The sequence below is a fragment of the Anser cygnoides genome, chromosome 1 (assembly GCF_040182565.1).
Source record: "Anser cygnoides isolate HZ-2024a breed goose chromosome 1, Taihu_goose_T2T_genome, whole genome shotgun sequence".
In the NCBI taxonomy this organism is placed as follows: Eukaryota; Metazoa; Chordata; class Aves; order Anseriformes; family Anatidae; genus Anser; species Anser cygnoides.
The window spans coordinates 22,876,203-22,901,558 of NC_089873.1; the positions used below are offsets into that span (position 1 = coordinate 22,876,203).

Sequence of the window (25,356 nt, forward strand, 5' to 3'; positions counted from 1 at the left end):
CTTGTACCTTTTTAGCTAAAAAAAAAAAAAAAGTGATTTCAAAACACGTTTGAAAGCCATTTGAACAATACTTCACTGTACTTTATTATAAAATCTGAAAAATTCCCTTCTCTTATCAGTATAGAGCTACAATTTAAAAAAAATAAATAAAGATTTTCTAAAAGTAATTTGGAGTTGTTCAACAAAGATAGACATCAGAAATGGATCTCAAAATAAGTTAGTACTAAGTTTATAAATAATAAAGAAAAAGGGTTGGCTCAAGGAAAATATGAAGGTTCACACATGATTTTCCATTGGTGGCCAAGCTTATTATGTATTCTTGAAATTCTACCGTGTGCTTCTGTTTTAGGCATCCAGAATATATTAAAAATTTAGTTAAGATGATGACAGATTGCATACAATTATCCGAGTCAATCATGGGTTAAAATGATGCAGAGCAACATAAGCACACCGAGAATAAAATGTGAAAAGGCACAGTTCCCTCACTGTTCTTTAACTACCTTGCTAAATGATTTTTGAAAAATTATGAAAAAAATGATTATGAAATTAATGAAATGATTTAAAAAAACGTTGGCTGCCTTGTGGTCTCTGAGGTATCTAGACAAGCATTGCAGGGACTTTTTTCCTAAGCAAAAGTAACATTTTTCCATGATGGTTCCCAATAAATGCAGTTCCTGAATGAGGGTATCCAAGTTTATTCTCTAAAATAAACATTCTATCCAAGAACTATTCAGTGTGGTTTCCCAAATTTTTTTTTTATAAACTGGAATTTATATAACCTGGGCTGATTACTTCAGGTCAGAGTGTCATTTTCTGCGTTAATTTCTGACAAAAATATATTGCATTTAGATTTAGCAGTGGGTCCTCAACATCCATTAAATGGAGCAATTAAATACTCAGTGTCTTGAACTAGTATTAATATGCAATTCCCTGTAATGGCAATTATACCATACAGACATATATGGCAGTACACAAGTATACACAGTATAGGATTTCAAGAATGATCAATTCTGCATATCAGATTGTTAAAAAAGGCACTTTTACAGCTCAGTGGGGTTTGTTACAGTGTTTTACACTGAATCGAGATTGTCTCCACCAATGTGATGAGTTATAATCAGCTTCAATGTTTCTCCACATGGTTTAATTGCCTTGTCTCTATAAAATTTTAGGCAGTTTTTTCCACAGAAGTATTCACTTTAATTCAATAAAGTATACATTCAATGGGTTGTCCAAACAAAATATATTTTCTTAACATAAAATACTTTCTTTTTGGTTTGTGGACTATCCGTTCTCAGACATTGTTCATCTGGATTATCCATCAGGGTACATTTTTCTTCAGATGAGGTTAATATTCTTTTAAGAACACTAATTAACCACTGATGATTAGTTTATAGCCTTGATACCTCTAGTTTCATTCTCTGCTTACACTTCCAAATCTTCTTCTAAAGCCTTGCTAAAATCCCTAGTTTTTCTTCAAAAGCCTTTAAGCTTTGCTTTCCTGGTTATGTAACTAATGGTTATTAGCATGGTTATTAACAGTTATTAGCACAGTCCAGTCATGCATACCTACTTGTTTTAGGTTCATTAAATGTACACAAAACAATGACATAGAAAAAAAAGTGTAATAATTATTACATAATTATAAGATGTAAGACATAGATGACGATACTGGTCTGGTGCCACTTGCTAACAATAACTACTAGTTATGGCAGCATCCCTAGGATGTTATCAAATTTACTTTATAACAAGCACTGTGACTGTTATTTTACCTTCTAAAAATGTTATTCCACAGAAAGATAGCACATTCTTCCTAGTATTTGGGGGTCTGAATCTTCTGTGACTTATTCGAGACTTTAGCAAACTGAACTTTATGAAGATGGCAAAGCTTATCTTAACATCTGCTGTAAGAGAGAGATCTTGTTGAACTTGGAGTAGCAGCTGAATTCAGCAAGATGCTATGCCACTGTTGACTGTGGTGCACTGAGTGAAATTCTCTTGATGAGAACATAATAATATCAAAGAAGAAGATGGTTCTGGCCTGTACTGTATCATGTACTCCTCGTACATGATGTTTCTAAAAAAACCAACAAGATATTATAAACTCACGCTGTTTTTGCTGATCATAAGGGTGACTTGAAACCCCATTGGTCTTTAGGACAAAGGACATTATGTATCCATTGGTAATAGGTTTCTGTTCCTACCATAAACTCTTTAAATGGTGCTGAGTGGAAAGATGATTCACATCATCTTCACATCATCACAGCATCACAAATTGAAAAAATAGTCTGAAGGTTACTTCAACATCTACTTACCCAAAGCTGCTGAGTATGTGTTTATTGGGTGGAAGAATTTTGTTGGATAAACCTGCTATTTGTGCAATGAAGAGTAATTTCACTGCTTATAGAAGATTGTAGACTGGCATTTTTCTTGCCCTTATTTCTGCCAAAACTGGGAGCAAATCATAAAGAGATTTCCAAAATTTTGTATTGAGTCTCTTGTATTTCAATGGGGTCTTAAATATTTATCACGCATAATCTTTTGATACTCTTCTGTGTGTGCTCACATCTAATTTTTGCTGCCAGAATTTTGCTGGCAGAACTGTGAAATTGGCACAGTGGTTAATGTGCCACTTGTCACTCTGAAAACACTGTTCATTTCACTGGATATCAGTTTTGTATGAAAGCTGTTATACAAAACAGGAGAACACAATAATTTATGGGAGACAGAGATACAAGAAGTATTTATGCTGAAATTCTGTAGGTATGTAGACTGCTATTCCCACTTCTACTGGCCAACTTCTGCATAATATATACCCAGACTTTCAAGCTTTTTTTGACATTCTCTGGAAAGTGTTCGTACAGTGGGCATAGTACCTCTAGGTATTATGTTAACAAGTCTCATACTGTAGGAATTTACTAGGAACTAGGTACTCTCTTTTTCTTGATTTTCATATGGAGAGATGTGAAAATAGTGTTGTTTTTGTTTGTTTGTTTACTCAGTGAATATAGTTTTCATTCTCCAGTTACTGAAAAACAACTTTAAGATATTTGGATTTGTCTTCAATGGACCTCCATTATAAGTTTCTTTCATCTGTACATGTGAATTTGGGGGGGGGGCACTGCTGAATATGACATTCTTTGTGCAATTTTCGCAAAATCTCTGTAGGACTGCAGATCCTTGAAGATAATGTCACCTTGAGGGAATTCATCAAAACATGCTCTAATTTGGCTGGCCGGGCTGCCAAGGTAGACATGTAGTTTTCAATCTTTGAACATTTTGTTGATCGAAGTAGGAACAGAGTGTCGATTTATAACTTTTGACAGCTTCGGCAATGGACCTTTCTGTCTGACAGTCTCGTGTATAGAAGAGAGAGCAACAAACACAGCTGCTATCCTTAATTTATTTTGATAAAACACTTTTACACAGGTGGTCAATGCTAGAAACTGATCACGTTAGCTGTGACCAGATTTAGAGATTTGTTCCTCAAGGTCTTTTAGGAGCATTGGCTCTTAAGTTGATGATATTCACTTTATTTTCATACTTCACAGAGAAAGTCTTTAAGGAGTTAATCGGAAGATTGCTATTTGTGCCACTACACCGTATTCACACCTTAAAGTGAAATTGTGCCCTTCTGCAAGTCAAAAGGATTTTCTCCACTTTATTTTTTATTTATTTTTCAGTGTTTTCTTGAAGAAAAAAAAAAAGGAGATTTTAAAGTTGTTTTCATTAACTTCTATATAAGCTAGATTTTGTGATAATGAAAATATCACACATTTTCTTTGTGACTTATTACCATACCAGTGTTGCATTGAGAAGAGCCTGGTCAGTGTGATCAACTGTCTCTAATTATAATTTTTCCCCCAGAATATCTTTTCTGGAAAATTGCTATAAAGGTATTTATACTAATTGCTTTTTAATATTTTTCAGGGAGTGCTGGAACACCTGTTATCTTCAATGAAAATGGAGATGCTCCTGGACGCTATGACATTTTTCAGTATCAAATCACCAACAAAAGTACAGAATACAAAGTAATTGGTCATTGGACCAACCAGCTTCATCTAAATGTAAGTAGTAGCTTAATTATGATGCTGACATTGGAGAAATGCAACCATTTGAATATTACATTATTATATTTCAGGAATGTGGAGGATTTCTATTAGTTGGCATAGAAAAGTTACTCCGTTCTCTTTTTGAGACGAGAGCAAAAAATAACAAAAAAAACCCTGAACCCAATTATTTTTATTTTAAAGTAGGTTGGGTTGCACATTCACCTGCTGCTTTAAATGATATTTTAGAGTCATTATATATCTGATATTCCTCAGTCTGACTATGAAGTTAGGCAGTGAAATAGTAACTCATCCTTCAAAAGAAGGTGTCAGACAAAATGATTCACACATATATATTGCTCTTGTCTTTCAAAAATAGAAAGGATATGAGGGGATGGAAATGTACTTAATAAAAGAGAAGTTTGGACTATCTAAACACTTCTGAGTTGGTTGAAACACTAGGATGATGAACTACCGCAATAAAAATATTTCTTGAATATAAAAGGAGAACTTGGAGTTTTTCTGTGTAGTTAACTAGCATTAGTATAGTCTCTATTACTTAGTAACAGAGGAAACAAAGTTACCCTTCCTTGGGAGGTGTTTCTAATTACTGCTTTAATAAGTTCTGCAAGTTTTGTTGTAGCTGAGCCCCACATGTGCATTGAATTATATTTGTTTTGAAAATCACCATCCCAATAAGATTCAGAGAATATACGTAAGAATATTTGAATGACAGCTAAGCATCAAGCCACAACTGTAATGGGAAGTTCTGGGGGCCAGGAAAGTTACAGTCATGAGAACACCACAACACACTTAACCTGTATCATTGATTTACAGGGTTTACCTTAGCTCTGCAAATTTGAAATACCAAATTTTGTTTTGCTAAAGGCTAGTGAGAAAGGCAACAGTGTGAACTGATGACTGGATTCACCAAGGGGAGTTTATTCAGTAATTTTAATCAAACCACAAAGAAGAGTTTTCTAACAGCTCTGGTTTTCCATGTAAGTGGTTCCTGATAAAGACTAGCAAAGACAGTGTAGTAAATATTTACCAGTGATTCTCCTGTTGAGACTACTTTGCAATAATTATCTGAGTGCTACCAACAATAATACATGTGATAGCTCTCCATTTTCAGGCACAGCTGTTAAATCACTTTACCATATCTAATATTTAATATCTGTAACTACTTGGCAAGGACTCATTTATTTACTTCTTCTGCCCAAATAGAAAACAAACAAACAAACAAACAAAAAACAACCCTACCGACAGAAACTGCACAGAGCAGATTGTGTGGCAGTATTATCTCCCCAGTAACCTGATATCTGTCTGCTGAGAGGCGTGAAAGAAAAAAGAATCATTTTAAACAAGTGTAAAGATTAGTACTAAATAGTAATTTCTGGAAAGTATTAGAGTTAGACCCTTACTATGTCTATTATAACAGACATTCATGATTTCCATAATTGCTATTGTTTTCTGAAAAGTTCTGGTGTTTATATATAAGCTGAAAAACTGATACATACATTTTGCACATTAGTACTAAAATAGCATTTACATAGTAATAGCTAGAGCTACCTTAAAATTTGCCTCAAATTCCATTCCAGTTTGTCTTTTTGTATCCCCACCTAGACTGCTAAATTTTTCATTAAGTCTGTGGCTTTTCAGTCCCTTTATTTCTGCCTGATATATGTGTACTGCCGGGAATTATCTGACATACCAGCAGACTGGCTTCTACTCAGACTACTGAAACCACACCATGCTAAGCACATTGACCACAAAGCTAGCAAGAAAGGATTTATCTAAGGACACCCCTTGTTAACTCTCATTGAAAATGGATGTATTAGGATGTTCTTGTGGCTTTCTTCTTTTGTCTCTTTTTTCAAATTCACTGATGAGCTGTCTAGCTTGTGGAGTGGTAGAGATGCAAAAGGGCTGGCACAACACCCTGCTGCTTCCAGCTTCTTGCCACACTGCCCTGTGCTCACCTGGCCCAGGGTGCCAGCAGTTGCACAGTGCTCCTCTGTGCAGCAGGATTCAGCAATGAGATATTTCTCCTCCTACCTTTCACTTGTTTTTGAACTTACTCAACTTTATGCTGGAGGAGCTCTAAAGTGAAGAGTGAGCTTTATATCTTATGGTTTGTCATGGCGTGAGATTTTGGATGCCAGTCACTGTCGGAGTCTGCTGGTGCTGGTACAGTAACAATGAAGAGGGAAGTCATATGGATGATGCAGTTTGTTTCCCTCTGTTTCTGCATTCACTGAGTTTATATAGCATGTGTCAATGACACTTATGCCACATGATGATCTGCTGTGGCAATCCTACCAACTCATTTTACTAGACAAAGTATACTGAGACCAAGTAATCTTTGTGAGTGATTGTCAATACTCCAAGTCATCATATGCCAAATTCGGTAGTGCCTTTGCTTGCCAATAAATCAGAGGGAACATAGAGGATATTTTCAGCGGTTTCAGTGAAAAACTCTATATTTGTTGAAGGCAAAGCAATGAATATTTTTATGCTGCTGTTCTATAAAGGAAATGTTTCTAAAATATAATACTTTTTTCCCACTGTATCCTTCTTTCTCCAGCAGTTTCCTTTTTATGAAGACACATGTAACTGATTTTTAACGAATCTCTGTGTCAGATAGATATCTTCTATAGATAATTCTACATCTACTCCAGTTTTTATGGATTTTTCTATTTAAAATTGTGTGGTAACACTATTGTGTTGGTCTGTATATCTGGTACTGTGTCTCAGAAAAATTATAGCTTTTATTCATTTATTTGCTATGATAGAAAAATAAATCATGAAAATACCGAGACTGTAGTAGTTTAACCTTTTGAACAAATAATTAAAATAAGATTAAAATATGTTTTGCACCTAAATTGTCGAGTCAAGGTTTCCATTTTCTCTTTCTGTGTGTTTTTCTTTTCCTTTTGTTTTCCTTTCTCTTAGGGTACTCTGTCATATTTTCTCTGTTGAGTCTTGACTGCAAGTGTCTGAGTCAAGACTGCAGATCTCTGTCATTTGGGCTATGGCTTGTCACCTTGTAGAGAACCCTCATCCTGTCTTTGAACCTAACCCTCAGGTTTCCTCTGCTGGTCTCTGGTTCCTCAGAGTTTTCACTGACTCTTCAGGGTCCTTGTGGTCAAGCTTCAGACTTATTCTGGAGCAAAGCCTGGTGCAATGCTGGCTTCCCCTTTGGACAGAAAGTGCCAGCTCTGGCTAGATAAAGACTGTATCTTGCTTCCTAAGGGGCTTTTTGTCAGCATACTTCACTAGCTAGGATACTGTTTTCTCCCTGTAGACCTCAGTAACCTTAATGATCTCCTTTGGGCAGGCTGACCTTTCAGATTTCCTCTGAAGCAGCTATAGGAACTTCTGATTACTGATCAGCAATACTCTTGTAATCCTTACAAAACAAACAGATATGTAACAATACTGTGATGTACAGAATAAAAGTAAAATTAAAAAAAAAAAAACTCGATCTTCAAACTTTAAACTTTCACGTGATTCCTGAGTTTGAATAAGGTATCTTAGGCTTTGACATACATAAGGCAATCCTGAGGGCAGATATTTAGAAACATCAGTCTCAAGAATCTGGATGGCTTTTAAAGAATTATCATTTTACATGATTCTGCATTGTAAATTTATACCTCTTTTAAAGTTCTTTTCCTCTCTAAGATTGCCCAACTTTAAATGTTCTTAATGCACTGTAAATAATCAGACACTAGAAGTTTTTTGTATGACTTTGATGGAAAAAATAATAGATTTAGAACTTCTGATCATTGACTATATTTAACTGCCAGGGTTTGGGGTTGTTTGCTTTCCTCATTTTCATTTCTTCATCAGTAGAATAACATAACATATATTCAAGCAACATTGATAGTTATAAACCTTTCCCCTCCAAAATATTCTGCTTTTCATAATGAATAATAATAATAAAAAATGAATAATAATAATAATAAAAAAGAGCAACAGGAAAGGGCAGTTGTTTCCACGAAAGTTATGTTTTATTCATATTGCAACAGTATTTTGCATACCATATCACGTGTAAAAGTTCCCTATGAATGTGTGGGTTTAGCACATTTGAGCTCTCAACCATGTAATCTCTGTAGGAGGAAAGTTAAAAACAAGCTTGCTTTTCCTAGTAGTTATGATTTGAAATCAACTTCCTGATATAGAATCATAGAATCATAGAATATCCTGAGTTGGAAGGGACCCTTAAGGATCATCAAGTCCAACTCTTGATACCGCACAGGTCTACCCAAAAGTTCAGACCATGTGACTAAGTGCACAGTCCAACCTCTTCTTAAATTCAGACAGGCTCGGTGCAGTGACCACTTCCCTGGGGAGCCTGTTCCAGTGTGCAACCACCCTCTCTGTGAAGAACCCCCTCCTGATGTCGAGCCTAAATTTCCCCTGCCTCAGCTTAACCCCGTTCCCGCGGGTCCTGTCACTGGTGTTAACGGAGAAAAGGTCTCCTGCCTCTCGACACCCCCTTACGACACCCCCTATATGACTAATAATGAATTCCCTCTTAGAAACTATGTTTTGTATTGTATATGTTGTAATAAGGGCTAGAAAGAGGTGTTGACTGATGGCTTTTTTTTTTCAGTCTTAAAGTTCCAGTCTTAAAATTTTAATAAGAAATATTTCTCAGTTTCCTTTATGACTTAGCAATCGATTAAATTTTTTTTAATGGTTCATTTTTGAGAGATTTTTTTTTTTCTCTTTAAAAGTGTTCTATTTTGAAACCTAAAAGCCAATTTGGAAAAGTTGAAATGTTTAAGAATTATGAAATATAATATTTTGTCTCTTTAAAAAAAATCTGTTTTAATATAGTTAAAACTATAAACTGTTTTCAATTCAAACTTATACATTGTTTTAGTTTACAAAAATCTGTACTGAAAGAACATAATTTGAAAATATATGTAGATACAAATCTAGATTCTTCCAAGTTAGTAAGTTTTTGATTGATGAGAGACACAATTATTGATGCTTTCAGTATCAGGTATTTAGCTGAAGCAGATAAGAAGCTTCAGTAGAGATCCACTTATGTTATCTTAGTCCTTAAGGGAAACAAATACTCACTGTAACACTGTAAGCTTCAAGTCCAAATGTAATGAAATTTTTAAAATAGATTTCACTTTTATTTTTATTTTATTTATTTATTTTTTTAACCAAAGCACAAGAGTTCAGATGAAGAGAAAAAGAAATTTTACAGTAATGGATTTTTAATTTTCTCTTAGAAATAATAGATTGCATTTGCTCTCAGATTTACAGAGTGTATGCACTGAGAATATAAATGACTCAGGGGCAGACATTTTTTCTATGATGGTCTTGATTTATAACTAAAAAATCCGTAAATTAAAATTACACTGATGTGATGAACTATCAGAAATACAGCCCTAATCATCATTAGCCTTAAGCATCATGGTTGGTGAACTAGTAAAAATTGGGAACCCCACATTGAGCGTCCCTTCAGGCAGCCATATCACAAGAAGATTTAAATCAGTATTGGATTTAATTTCTTTTCTAGGACTTGTAAATTATGTATCTAATCTTGAAGGAACCTATCAACACTGACATTAGTCAATTCTTTTTAAAAGTAACAGATTCAACATTCATTAGTTCCCTTTCTTGTGACATGACAGAAAATGATTCAAGAAACTTATGATATTTTCTTTAACTGCAGCAAACAAGTTTTAAACTTTGCTTTAGGCCACTGTATTTCTGCTGTATTTCATTGAAGAAGTCAGAGAGCTCCCCCCCCCCCCCCCAGCTGCCGTAAGCATTATATAATTGATAGATTTTTTTTTTTTTAATTGCTGAACCCAACCCTAAGTCTAACAAAAGGACACACTACAGTGAAATACATAACAGGAGAACTTGTTGCTATACATGATTATAACTGTAAACAAAATGTGACAATTATACTGCCTGCAGGGTATTTTTCTGTCCATATGTAATAGGACAATAGAGTTCAAACTTACACTCCATCACCTGAAAATGCTTGGTCAGAAATAAAAGTCATTGAGACAAGCAAAAATGTTTTGGATTCTTTTATTCTTCTCAAAATTATACTGCTGTCTTCCTTTATTCTATACAGGGCTGAAAGTCAAGTAGGAAGATACTATCACAGTTTTTAGAAGAGTACTTAGGTTTTACAAAGCTAGTCCTGGTCTTAGCACTGATCAGTAAATATGGCTCAGGATTTATTCCTCTTTACTCTCAGAGTCTGAGTTCAATATGAAAATTGTAGTCACTAAGGACAAATGCTGGACTGAAGAGATCAGTCAACAGTGGATGCACACTACGGACAGCCAGTAAAGTACCAGAAACATGGAATAAAAATGGGATTTTGATAGGTTGCATTTTGTATTATGTATTAAATATATATACATTTTTAAAATAAGCCAAATGCAGATGCTAAAAAGCATTAAATGATTTTGAAATGTACCTGTAAACATGATTGAAAATCACAACAGCACTTGGTTGTTTTGAACAAGATCCAAGGACCCTAGAAGAATCCAAGAATGACAACTTGTCTTCCTTCCAAAGCTTTTTTCATTATTAGTCCTAATAGTCTCTTTCTTTCTTTCTTTCTTTCTTTCTTTCTTTCTTTCTTTCTTTCTTTCTTTCTTTCTTTCTTTCTTTCTTTCTTTCTTTCTTTCTTTCTTTCTTTCTTTCTTTCTTTCTTTCTTTCTTTCTTTCTTTCTCTTTCTCTTTCTTTCTTTCTTTCTTTCTTTCTTTCTTTTCTCTCTTTCTCTTTCTCTCTCTCTTTCTTTCTTTTTTTCTTTCTTTCTTTCTTTCTTTCTTTCTTTCTTTCTTTCTTTCTTTCTTTTTCTTTCTTTCTTTCTTTCTTTCTTTCTTTCTTTCTTTCTTTCTTTCTTTCTTTCTTTCTTTCTTTCTTTCTTTCTTTCTTTCTTTCTTTCTTTCTTTCTTTCTTTCTTTCTTTCTTTCTTTCTTTCTTTCTTTCTTTCTTTCTTTCTTTCTTTCTTTCTTTCTCTTTCCCAGTGAAACAGACATCAATTGACTCTCTAGAGACAATCTAGAGAGCTACTAAGAAAATATTCTGAACCTGGACAACCATTTGTTCTTTATTAGAATAATACCAGATTGCCACTGAAACAACCTCTGCTTGAGAGTTAGGATGAATAGGGATTTTTCCCACCTTGCCAGAGGGAGTTAATCACGTTTCTCAGTTGAAGCATGGGGCTGCAGTTACACATTTGGCTGTCAGTTTGACACTGGTTTCTTGAGTTGATAGTAGATATTTCATAGGTTTTTCTTTGGTCATCCTGTGTAAGAATTATTATGATTAGAATGAACAGTTCTTTAAATAAACACAGACAACAGGACTGCAGAATATTCTTGTTTATATCAGAAAATAAAAAGAAGGTACTGCTATGCATGACAAACAATCACTTCTGTTTAAAAATTATGTATTTGTTTTCTTTCACAATAAAAGCAAGTGTGCAATGATAGAATAATATAAAATCAAGGCCTTTTACATATGAGAGATGGAGTGCTTTGCATTCATGTGTAGGACTTCAGAGCTATGCCCATTGTAATGGTATGACTTTTGGCATAGACAAACAGCTACTGGGCATAGCAGGTAGTATGGATTATGAATTGCTGGCAGCAAGTCTGCAGTGAATTGTTTTGTGAAGTACCAGCGTGAAATATGGAGTATCAGCATGTTTCTTCCCAGTCCCTTCCATCTTTCTCCTCCCCCACTCAGAAATTAATATATGTATTATAATTTGAAGACTGAGCTGCCCTTTAAACCTAAAAGCAAAATATTCAAGCTTAAAAGCAAAAATGGTGAATTAAATGGTATTTAATTATTGTGCATTTGTGTTACGTAATCGTGGTCTACTACTAAATTAAATTTAGTTAAATAAAAAATGAATGAGACATTTAGTGCTTTTGAGATTATGAAAGAGAGTAACCAAGAATTAATTGTACATTATTATTATTTTTACTGTTTGTTTTCCTACAATTTCTCTTCATCTCACAACAGTATTAATTTCATTTCTTTAGGATACTCATCTAATATTTATCCAGGACTTTTCATCCTGATAAATCCATGAGCATTTTATTTTATTTTATTTTAATTTAATTTAATTTTAATTTTAATTTTATTTTATTTTATTTTATTTTATTTTTTTAATTATTAAAAGACAGAGAGTGAATTATTTATCCTATTTCCAAAATATTTGATCACTGTTTTTAGTGGTAATATTGTGATATTACAGTTTAAGTCAGGGAGAGAAGAATGAATATCTAATCTCATTGTAACTTCATTTCACAAGAAACAGACTCAGTGGGGAGTGGGACAATAGGATGTGCCAGGAATGACTGAGACACATAGGGAAGATGATAGTATGGATTTCAGTAACTCGATGAATTGAAGTCAACTCCTCTTCAGGGAGAGCACAGGCATGAAGAAGAGGCTTTGCAATGGTTAACTGAGATTTGCATTGCCAGAGGCCATTGCTGCAGTGTACTCCTAGACTTGTGATGTAATCCATCTGTTCACTTCCCTAGTGCTATGACCTCGTTAGCAAAACTGTGACTTCACTTCCAAAAGTAGACTAACTGGAGAGAGTCCAGTGGCAAGCAATGAGAATGATCACCCTTCTGAAGACATGCCTGTAGGGAAAGGTTGAGCAAACTAGGACTGTTTAGTCTGGAGAAGGCTGAACTGAGGGAAGTTGTGCTAACCTCTTTCAATACTGAAAGGATTATTTAGGAAAAGAACATATTGTTAGTCACAGTTAATTTGGCTGTCAGGAGAAGTAGTGGATTTGAATTACAATACACTTTTAATAAGAGCATTCGGGAAAATTCTAATGAGGATAATTAAGCACTGAGTTGCATTGCTTGGGGTACTGGGCAATCTCCAGAGCTGTGGTCTGGCTGGAGCGTGTGAGCTGTACGTGATTTTGACATAGTTGACTCAGATTCAGGGTCAGAGGATTAGTCCTGAAATCTCCTTCAGACATCATTTCTTAAGTTTTCTAGCTTTTGTTTTGTTTGATTTTGTAGTAATCCCCTCAAAAATTTCCTACATGCCTTCAGGAAATGCTGGGAAGGACACAAGCGAATGGACTCTCTATGCACTAGGTTTCACGAGTGAACGTAGGACTGTGTATATCTTTAGCAAGAGCTCTAGGAGAATGCTGTGACAGATTTATTAGCTTATAAATGTAGTTACTTATTTAGGATCCTCTATTGCTTTAGTTCCTCAGGCTGTGTATCACATTAGTAGGTAAGGTCAGATTTTCTGTGAATCCTTGGAGAACTCTCCATTCGCGCACAGAACTCCAGACCGGACTTGTTTTTTGTAAGAGAGAACTGCTTAGTATTTCCCAGACTGGTTTATGTTTTTTATGTCTACATGGAAAACAGTTTACTGCTATGACAATGGTGATTTCTCCTACCCTCTCATCTTTCTGGGAAGCATTTTTCCTGTAACTAAAAGCAATACAGAAACTCTACCCTTAAAAATATTTAAAGTGCATCGTTAATTAGCCAAGAAATAGGAAATATGTTTATCAACATTTTAATTCTTATTTTCTTAAATATTAAAAAATTGGTTTCTTAAATAGATATTTTGTGAAACTGCAAAGGCAGTCTAAAGACATTTAGGTCTCATGAAAATGCACTGCAATTTTTCTATTTATCTGTCCCAGTTATGATCTTAATTTTTTATTTTGTGTTTAAAATATTTAGTAACTGAAATTTGCCCTATTGTGCTATAGAAGAAGGCAGCTAAACGGATCTCAAGAGACTATTTAGCCCTTGCATAAAGATAGTATCTTATATACTTATGTTAATCCATGAACAAAGACTTTACAGCCTCTGAGGGCATTCTCTTCCATTTCTTAACTTTCCATATCACTCTGAAGATCAGGTTTTCTAGAAACACTTCCAATCTTTGCTGATTTCCTCTGGACTTCCCATTTGATTCTCATTCAGACTGAACCACAATGATCCAACCTTCACAAAGAGATCTGTCTGAAGTCTCACTAGTGGAGAGTACAGGAGAAACGTTTCATGTATTCACTGGCGTGGAGTAGAGGGGAAAGATTATTTTATCTATCTGTGTCTTTCAGGATGGCATATGGCCCTTTTTGCAATATTATGGCATTGGTTCAACATATTTTGATCTATATAATAGCTCTGAGATCTTGTTTTATGAAGAGCTACTATCTCTCTGTGCTTCCTGTCCTGTGAAGTGCTGCCTGTTGGTTGTTCCTGTTAAACTGCTTGCTTCTTTTCTTCAGACTTTCAGCAGTTAGTCTGTACTATATGGAATAACTATCCTGACCTTCAGCATAGCTTCAGACTTTTCCAGTGTTACTGCTCAAATTTGATCACCACATCGCCATATACTCGATTTTATCATCCAAATTGTATTGAATGGTTATTACAAGTATTGAATAAAGCCAGACTGAGAACAGACCCTTTCCAGGCCCCACCCTGTACTATCCCTTCTATTCTGACAGCGAATCAATGACAAATTTTACCTTCCTGCAGTTTTCTGATATAATTCACACTCAGCCCTTAGGGGCTAGATCTGTTTCAATAGGTTGCTTATGACTGAGTGTGTAATTTGAGATGGTGTCAAAAATCTTTCTAATGTTAAGATAAATGACACCTAACTGCTTGTCTCTCATCCTTAATGCCTGTTACCCTCTCACTGAAGGAAATGTGACAGCTTATTGTTGACAGATCCCTGCTGACTGTTATTTGTCTTGTTTGTTTGTTTTCTCTGTTTTCAAAATATGTTTGTTTTATTTCTTTCAGGATTTTTCTGGGAATTCAAGTTAAACTAAGTGGTTGATAACTCCCTGGCTTCATTTCTCCCATTTTCTAAGCATAAACACTGCATTTCCAAGTTTTGCGTACTTCCTTGTAAAGTCTCAATAGTTTTCTATCTCATCAGTTAGATCTTTATGTATCATAGAATAAAGCTCAATATGCTCAGTCCATGTGAAAATCCGTGGCTTGAAAGTACGCCATTTTGAATGTTTGTCTTTCTTTCCTTAATTTCAAGTTTTTTTTTGTTTTTTTTTTTTTTTAATTTTATTTCCCTAAGTAAATGTACCGGGTAATATTTTATGTAGTTTAAACTTCTCAACATGCTTGTTTTTTTCCTGCCAGATCAGTCTCTCTGCAAAATTTTCAATTCAGTTATTGACTCTTCATTCTAAGCTTCAACATAGGTTTGGAAGAGAGCTCTTACCCTGTTGCTGAAAATCTCAGTATAAAACACAGTCTTTTGGCTGCTTGTTCTGAACTAGCTCAGACTTTCAGACTTTTTATATGTGATATTGTAACCTGGATGGATCTGTGTTTAAAGGGCCTTTCTTTTTGATGATTTTCTTTTGTTTATGTAGTGCTGAAAATTCAAAATAGTTATATTGGAAAGATCTGACTAAATGGAGTTGGCGAAGGCAGCATGAACTATTATAGAGGAAGCTACCTTAAAGAAAAGTCAAAATCTACATGTCAGTGGTTAGGACTTTGCACTGCTTCAGGGTAGCAGGTACAACACACATTAACAGCTCTTTTTCCTAAAAACAGGTTAGACAAATATGTCAGGAATGGTTTAGGTATAGTGCTGCTTCTCATCAGACAGGAAATAAACGTGATCCCTAAATTTCATTCAAGCTTGTCTGTTCCTCTGTCACAGTCAATTATGGTACAGAGCGGCTGAGGTAAGGGCAACTTTGATCAAAATTTCAACTGCTTCATTTCGCTGAAACACTTTTCAGAGCTTGAGGATCATAAGATGATATGATCTTCCAGTTCTGTTTCCTGTTATTCTTTGGGAGTGGAGTTACTACCTTTGTGCTTTCTCTCTTGCTGCCACTCATGCTTCAATGGAAATATTTGCAACATTTTTATGATTGGTTATTTTCTAGTTTAAAATAATTAATATACATTAAAGATAAGAAAAAGGGTTATAATTTGTCTTCTTAAGTAATATTAAATATGTGTATGGGCCCATGATCTTGTTCGCATAACTTTAGTGAAGTTACAGGACTGGATTAAATGTGGGGGAGTTCTGGCCCAAGACATAGTCCTGTGGTTTTGAATGTCATGTACCTATGAAGTAGGCCATCATGAAAGTGTTTGGGGACAGAATTTCCCCAGTGATTAAAACCATGTAATGGTGACTTTTTTATTGGAAATTGGGATTTCTTCAATGAATTAGCCAGTGACTTAAAATTAAAGGAAAAAAAAAGTCTATATGAGAGTCCTTTAAAGTCAAATGGTAGGTGTGCTTAAATCCTTCTGTTTGCTCTGAGCTGTGAATTGAGGGAGAATCTGAGCAGCAATGGGAATGAAAGGCATCTGACAGATTGGAGCTCCAGTCTTGGTCTCCAACATTAACTGAGGTGATAAAAGCAAAAGGTTTGGTGGGGAACAAATTTGTTATGGGTATTAAAAGTTTTATCAAGAAATGCAACTAGGCTATTAAACTAGTCATAGCATGGACGTTGGGCAGAGCTGTGAATATTCCCCAGGTACATAGAAAATGATGTTAAGGAACTCTTTGCCAGAACTGGGATCCTCTTCTCAAAGCACTATATTTCTGAGGTATGCATACAAACTATTTCTGCATGATTTACAGGAAAAAAAGTATTTCCAAACCTTGTGGTTCAAATGGGCAAAGTACTGGTCAAAATCACTTGACAAAAACAAAACAAAAAAAAAAAGCATGAAGATGGAAGTATGGAAGTTTTCCTTAACAAGAGTCGTTATTTGAGTTTTTTTTTTTTTTAACATGTTTTATTATATGCAAAGTTATGGCTCAATCTGCTTTTAGTAGCATATAATGGCTACAGTTCTTGCTTGTGCATCATAAGTTATATAGGAATAGAACACCAAAATGCTCATTAAAATCTCTCCAAGTGCGTGTCAAGTATGCGTAAGGACAGTGAGGAGCTCTGGGTAATGATATGCAATAGAAATTGTCTATGTGAAAATAGTCTGCATAAAGCATAAATTTGAAAACTTGATTTGCAGTCTGATCCTTTCATAATAATCATATATTTTTGAAATATAGACCATAGACCTTGCAAAGTACTTCCAAAAATGTGAAGTCTGCTGATGTTATCTTGAATAGGATATTTCTGTGTCATAGAACTATTAAGTAAATGACTGGGAGGAGGGGGAGGTCTTAGTCTCATTTGAAAATAAAGAACCTATCTCCAGGGCAGGTGCTTTAAAAGTAGTTAAGATTCATGCTTATAAAGAAGAAAAATTATCTTGCTTGTACTGAACAGAAGTGCCTGCCAGGTTGCCATAAATTTCCACCTAATAGTTGCACTGTGCAGGAACAGTAGCTGTTTACTTGATGACCTGCTAATCACTTCATTTTGTGCCAGTCTACTTCCCAAAGCACCTGAGAATAAAAAGTGGTTTTCCGTGTACTCCATGCACATTAATAAGTCTACTGTCTGGCAAATCAAAGAAGGCAATATATTTCAGCTCTGACCTGTGTATCAGGGGTTTGTTAGGGTCAGTACTTCCGGAACCCGTAAGTACCTGCCAAACTACAGTTAGAGAATAATCTTGTATGCAAACAGATCCTAAACTATTCAAAGACTAGCATTTTAAAGTTGGGGTTTAAAGATTCTGTAGCACTATTCTCTGTATATTATGATACAGTGATAGGAGATCACAGGAGATCATTCCCTGTTTACAGTTTCCACAGTATGCTCTTTTATATTCAGCAGACATGAATTATATGATTTAACTAGTGAGGTTATTTTCTTATAGTCTCAGCACACTGAGTGTGCTAGTATTTAACCCTTTCTTTTTGATTATGAGAAACGTTTGCTTTATCTGTTCACACTAATTTCTCTTTACATGTATCATCTCACAGCATCCTTCAGTTAATTTTATTTATTTGTTTGTTTGTTTGCTTGTTTGCCTTAGCTGAGAATAACTTGTTAATGTGGACAGAACATTAAAAATGAATTCTCTTAGCTTTGATAATTCCACAGATTGGGGATATTGCATTTCTCGGAAGCTGGAAATGACAAGATTCTGACATACTGAGGAAACAGAATTGTTATAATGTTTCTGATGTAAATTCTTTGAAAAATATTGCTCACTTTTAAAAGCAAAAATAAGTTTTAGTCGTGATTTCTAAAGTATAAGTATTTGCTGGGCAAAAGCCCTTTCAGACCTGAGAGACTGAGATCAGTTTAGTCCCTGGTATCACTGAGATTCAGAAAATATAACATCCCTACTTAAACATTTCACCCACATTTTAAACTTACTTAGATGTCTCCACTCTTCTTGTCTGCATGACAGCTTCCCTCCAGCCAACTGCAAAGCTGAGGTTCAAGCAGGTTAAATAATTTGCCCAAGGTCACCAAGAAAGTCAGATTGTATCAGAGCTGTATGGGCTAACTCTAAGCAAATAGCATAAGAGACCAAAGCTGTGTAACCATTCTGTAGCACTGCTTTCAAATATAAATACTGCCTTTCTTCCTGGTCCTTTCACAGTCATTGCATATGATCAAGCTTCTCAGACTCTTCTTCAAATGTGTCTGACATTCCAATACATTAATTTTCAACTGGTTTGTGGTAAAACCAAGGATATGATCTCATGTTCTTTGCAAACATTTAGGAACGTCTGTGCGTCAAATTCCAGAAAAAGACATTTCAGTTTTTAGGAAAACATCTGTACATGGTAAATAATGGTAAAAGTGAGGTAAAAAATTCTAAGGAATTATAGCAAATTTGTTCATGTTAGTGATTTGTTACTGCCACGGAGAATCTGAATTCATTCTAGTGGTTGTTTTTTTGTTTGTTTGTTTGCTTGCTTTTTTATTATTATATTTTTTGTCCTTGAATTATTTCCCTTCTGCACATGCCTGCTTAAATATTTGTAAATTTAGTCTGTAAGTATACTCAGCTTTTCTCTAGGGGGATAAAATCTGGCTGGCAGACTGAATGCAATGATCATTACATTTAGGCTCATAATGAATTCACTTTAGATGAACCAGTTTCAGTTTAATTCTGGTGTGTGATGGTTCAGATGACTTGATTGGACAAGGTACATTAGAGACTTGAACTTTTACTGTGAGAATAGATGCATTAGACAATTCAAAAGCTAAATATTAGACTAAATTGCCCTAATTCATTCATTTGCTATGCTCCTCTGATAAACCTTTTTGTCAGAAGAGAAATAATTCCACAAATTTGAGACAGAAATAAGTGCAACTCTTAGTAGCAGCTGCAGGCGATATTTCAGTTCTTTGTCATTTTTATAACTGAGAATCTGAATATGTATTAAAAGCCATATGAAGTGGTATGTGAGAACCTTGATGATTCTGAAGGTCTTGGCTAACTGACTACCAAATAATATGTTAGCCTGTTCCCATAATTCTGGCAGAATGCATTATTTGCATTCTTCTATCCAGATCTTGTATAATTCTATTCATTAAAATAATATTCCTAAACATGTATTTTAAATTTTTAAAATAAATTTCTAGCTCTGAGATAAGGTTTCAAAAATGGAAATTCCTGCAATTTATAATACAACATAATCCAAAAAAATAAAATACTATCCAGCAAAGTCTTTGATAAAAATTCTGTGAGGTTTGTCAAATGCTTTGTATAATCACTCATTGCTGAATTAAGTGATAAATTATTTCATGATCTCAAATGGAAAACAGAGTGTTTTTTGTATACATAAATGGTTCAGAATTTGTATGTGACCTATTAGCAGCAATTTTTATCAATCTCCTTTGGTTGCTGAGGGCATTGCTGAATGAATGAGTTGCTTGATTATTGGAGGAACATAGTTGCCAGGAATGTGAATGTGCTTCTTGTACAATGTCATGTAAATCTCATCTTGTTTGAACCCATTTCTTGAATCATTAATTTTTAGCTTTATTATTAGATATTAGAGAAAATTGTATTTGTAACGTTCATGAAGGATAGAGGTGTTTACTCAATTTTGATATGAAATGGCATTTTCTCTGTGTTTTGATGGTTTAGTGAACTGCAAACCTTAGGGCTGCAAATTAAAGCAAATTGCGACTTCATCAGGCAGATAACTCATATAGGGATGATTTTTATGTCTATTTAAATAGCAATGAAGCCATTCTCTTTCTGTATCATGATGCATTTTGTAGAAAATTAGTATGCGTCTTACAGACTTGCTGTCACACTCTTTTTGACGTTTTCACTTCAGTAAATATTGTAATAGTAGAAAACAATAACTCATGGTAGGCCAAAGTGAGGTGCTCCATGATAACGCATCAATCTGTCACTTTCCAAATTCAGAGGAGCTACTCATATAAAATTAATAATTATGTTTAAACAATTATTAATAGTAAATACAGAGCTAGTCAATCCAGTCTATCTGACCTACACAATAAATTCAGACATATTTTACACTGAACTTAGTCTTGTCATATTTCACACTGTAGTCAAAAGCAGCTGGCAGATGTCACATGAAAATGAAGGTGACAAAAATAAGTCTTCTAAAGTCTAAGTTTACCTAAGGCTACTTAAAGATCTGAGACTCACCCAGCCCTAGCAAGGGCTAAGCAGTATAAAGGCTGTTGAAGACCCAGAGATTTTGATCAGTGAGGGCTGAAGTGCTGCAGAACAAATTTATTACAATGTCAAAAATAAACAAACAAACAAACAAACAAACATATATATTGCCTTTATTTTTTGTGGCCTTGTCTTCTTTGTGTGTCATAAACAAATGTTTATGTTTAAATAAAAAGTCAGATTTTCAAAGGAGGCTGAGCATCCAGAAACTCCCTTTGAATTTGATGGCAATTATAGGTATTCAGATGATTCTTCTCTTTCTTGTATCTTAACAGTTTCTATTATCATTTATTGTCTAAAGTTAATCTCAGAGAAGTGAGATCAGTAGTGCTATAACCTATGGATAGGAAAATAATCACATAGGTGAATCTTCTGCACAGGTTCAGGAAGCCAGGTCCTTTGTATATACATTCAATGACTGGAAAAACTGATAGAGCTTTAAGTGGTTTTTTATAATTATGTCTTGTACTGTATTTCCTTATTAAATTTGTATTATGCAAAACAATAGTTCAAAAATACATTAAAGGCAAGGAGTGCTGTGGGTTATAGGTAGCTGGGAATGAACCAGATGACCAGAAGTAGCATGACTTTTCAGTCTTTAATTGCTGCATATACAGAAACCCTTACCGGATTTACCTAGACATAATAAAAGTAAGCAGTGTTCCCTCTGTGTTATAGTTTCCCCTGCCCTTTACTCTACCTCTGTCACAGTAGTGTCTAAGTAGCAGTCTGAGGGTGTATACACATTAACATTTTGGTTTCAGTCAAGAGTCTGCTTTTGAAATGAATCTGCTAATTATTCCCACTTAGCACACTTGCTCATATTGTGGAGTGGGTCTCAGGCTACGTGAACTGAATTGCTTTTGGCTGAAATGAAAACAGAAGATGCTCTCCAGAAGGACATTAGTCTTCTATAATCATTACCAGGGGTTCCATACACTCAACCAGGCCAGAATTAGCCCAATATTACTTTCCCAGTCTCTAATTTCAAATACTGACCAACAAGAACATCAAGTTCTCAGAGCCAACACCTGAGCTCCACAGACTGGCTCTTACTACGTTACTTTGCTTTTTAATGTAGCTTGGATCATGGGAGGACCCCACAAAGTAGTATAAAGAGGGAATTCAAAGTGGTATAAAGGGGAAATTACATCTTTGTACCTACTTTCAGAGTTAAAATCCTACACTGCCAGAATTTTCTAAGAACTGCAAACATCTTAAAGGTTATCTCTAATTTCAAATACTGTCCAATGTTTCTTAGGAAAGTTTCTTCTCCTTCTTTGAAAATGGAATAAAAAAGTCATGAGCAAGAATGCATAAAATTTTTGTTAAGAGCCTTTTCAGAAATGTAGGTCAGCCTAAAAACCACTATATGTTTTGACTAAAAAAAGTCATTGTTAAGACATCACTTGTATGCAGTGTAAAATGCACCCACACCAGCCATTCACTCTGATTATTCTCTACACCGCTTTAGAATGTTTTTACACTTTGAGAGCCAACTGTCGTTTGAATTGTTCCATTTCTAACAGCTAATCATGTTTATATTCATAATTCATTAAAAAAAAAAAAAAGAGTCAAGTTTGCTAAGTTGGTGGCTTTTTCAACATTCTTAGCCCTATATTGCCATGCTGGAAGATATTTCTTCTGTAGATTATGTGTCAAATGTATTTGAATAAAAAATGCAATATGAATCTTTACCAGTGACCTTCTGAGACAGGAATTTATTTTCAGTTGTAGCCACTGGAACCTTAGGCACTCTAATGTATTTCCAACCAGGATTTTTTAAGTCTGTTTTTAGTTAATTAAAGCACAGTCAAGACAGAAGTGTATGATATCACAGGTAGCTGTGGAATAAAATGATTTTCTTTTTTTAATTTTAATTTTTATTTATTTATTTATTTTATTAGAATAGAAACTCTAAGAGACACAAAGGAACTCTTTCTACCTATCTAAACTGTGGATTCACAGTATAGTAAAAGTGGCTTTAGCATGCTTAATGCTAGATAAGAAACACTTTAACCTCATGGTATTAAATGTTGATCAGGTATGAGCTCACTTTTCTAGTTGATATGTGTTAACAAATTGGACACTTTAGCTTTATTCTGTCAGGCTTTCTGCCAGCCTAGATATTGCCTGTCCATGACACTCCAACTTTATGGTGGAACAGGTGCTGTGTATTCTCCTGGTGATTTTGTATTGTGTGCTATAATCTGGCAAATAGGCAGTACTGTTCCGTTTTGAGTCATCCCATTTCATTTTCTGAAATGCTGTTCAGAAAAGGGGACAGAGGAGACAAACGGCCTGGCTGCTTGCTTCAGTTTTATTTACCCTACATGGTACTGCGACCGGTGTGCTGACTCTTTCAGGAAGGCAAACAGGGCCAGGGATGTGACACTGTGATTTTCTCTCAGATCTGTTGAAAAACTGCTGGAAAAATAAATCTTTAAGGCCAAAATTATCCCATTCGATAAACTGTCCCCATTCTGTCCTCCTCCAGAATGAACTGAAAACAGTCCTGACACGTGAAGTTTTGTTACTGCTGTATCACTTATAAATAAATGCTCTAAATTGAATAAAAGTGCTAAGTACTTAATAGGCAAGAACAAGGCAAGTCTTTCATCCTTCAGTATTTACCACCTAATAAAGGCATAAAAGGTGGAGCATGGGAGTAAAACAGTGTGAATCTGGTGCCTATAAGCAATTCCTTGCTCTGCAAACTGTTCTGGTTCAGTCAGTGTGACCTCTTGCAGAACACAATGTTGCTACGCGTGGGCTAGGGAGAGCTGTGACCAAACTGAGCAATAATTTTCAGCTATATTGCTTTAAAACCATTAATTCCCTATACAGATTTTATTGGGGGGAGGGAGAGGGGGGCATTCAGGAAGAATAGACAAGGGGATGAAAAACAAACAAACAAACAAACAAACGAAACACATTTTATTAAGGTTCTGCTGTGGAGAAATCTGGGATTTCAAAAGCAAGATTGCATCGTGTGCATCTGTTTAGTGCTACAAAAAAGAACCTTGGAATTTTAAAATCAGGTCTAAAGTGTAGCCATGACATCTTTTTGCATTACTATTCAGAAAGCACTGTATGCTCATTTATATCTTCTAGAAATGAAAACAAAACTCTCTTTTGAATTTCAAAACCTAGAAAGTGAAAAAGTATAAAATACTCACATTCTTGGAAGAGGTGGCATTCCACCTCTTGTACGTGGATCTTTTTTCTGGCACTTTTTGTTCTGCTAGAGCTGATGCAAAGAGACTTCAATCTATTTCTTCACTGTACCAGAAACTTATTTAAAACTCACATAGCCTTATTTTGTAATTAAATGTTTGAGAACTAGTGGTATTTATATTTGCATATGATTAACTTTTAAAGTGCTGTGTACAGGGCTTTTTGCTTTCAAACTAGCCTGGAGTCAATAAATATCCTTACAGATGTCAATTTGGTCAGCAGTAAAGAGGTAAATAGAAACTAATGACACTCATCAAGCCTGTGGCATGAATGATTTATTGGGCGCAATCATTTAACGCTTTCATAAAATCAATACAAGGGAAAGAAACAGGTTTCTTATTATGGTAAACTGTATTTGTACTGTCAGCATGTAGTGATTTATGACAAACCTGTGGCCAGGATTAGGATATTATAAATGGGGGAAAATAGAAAGCTCATTAATTTTTTATACCCACAGGTAGAAGACATGCAGTGGGCTAATAGAGAACACACTCATCCAACATCTGTCTGCAGCCTGCCCTGTAAAGCTGGGGAAAGAAGGAAAACTGTGAAGGGGGTGCCCTGCTGCTGGCACTGTGAACGCTGTGAAGGGTACCACTACCAGGTGGACGAATTCAACTGTGAGCTGTGCCCGATCAATAAGAGACCGAACGCCAACCGTACCGATTGCCAGCTTATCCCTATAATCAAACTGGAGTGGCATTCCCCGTGGGCCATTGTGCCTGTCTTCATAGCTATCCTCGGTATTATTGCCACCACCTTTGTCATCGTGACATTTGTCCGGTACAATGATACACCGATTGTCAGGGCCTCTGGACGAGAGCTCAGTTACGTGCTCTTGACTGGGATTTTTCTCTGTTATTCCATCACGTTTTTAATGATTGCAACTCCTGATACAGTGATCTGCTCATTTCGGAGGATCTTTCTAGGACTTGGCATGTGTTTCAGCTATGCTGCCTTGCTTACCAAAACAAACAGAATTCACAGAATATTTGAACAGGGTAAAAAATCAGTCACAGCTCCCAAATTTATTAGTCCAGCTTCCCAGCTGGTGATCACTTTCAGCCTCATATCCTTGCAGCTTATTGGAGTCTTCATCTGGTTTGCTATCGATCCACCACATACCATAGTAGACTATGGAGAACAGAGGACACTTGAACCAGAAAATGCCAGGGGAGTTCTCAAATGTGACATTTCAGATCTTTCTCTCATTTGTTCCCTTGGATACAGTATTCTCTTGATGGTCACATGCACTGTTTATGCTATTAAAACAAGAGGGGTTCCAGAGACCTTCAATGAAGCAAAACCCATTGGATTTACTATGTACACAACCTGCATAATTTGGTTAGCTTTTATTCCAATCTTTTTTGGCACAGCCCAATCAGCAGAGAAGGTAAGTTATAAGTTTACTAGTCAATTACTGTCCTCTCTTTATTTTTGTTTTGCAATACTTGTAACACTACAATAT

The 25,356-nt window shown here is 35.3% G+C and overlaps 1 protein-coding gene across 8 annotated transcripts in view; it reads left to right on the top strand.

Annotated features, from left to right (window-relative positions):
- Positions 1–25,356, top strand: part of GRM8 (glutamate metabotropic receptor 8) — a 349,088-nt gene that overhangs the window by 272,045 nt on the left and 51,687 nt on the right. For 7 of the 8 annotated variants that reach the window (XM_013188397.3, XM_013188398.3, XM_048080806.2 and 4 more), the window contains 2 exons: positions 3,928–4,064; positions 24,346–25,281. In XM_013188397.3, coding sequence (XP_013043851.2) covers positions 3,928–4,064; positions 24,346–25,281 — 1,073 coding nt within the window. The remainder of the gene's footprint in view (positions 1–3,927; positions 4,065–24,345; positions 25,282–25,356) is intronic. The other variant, XM_048080808.2, reaches the window with a different exon arrangement.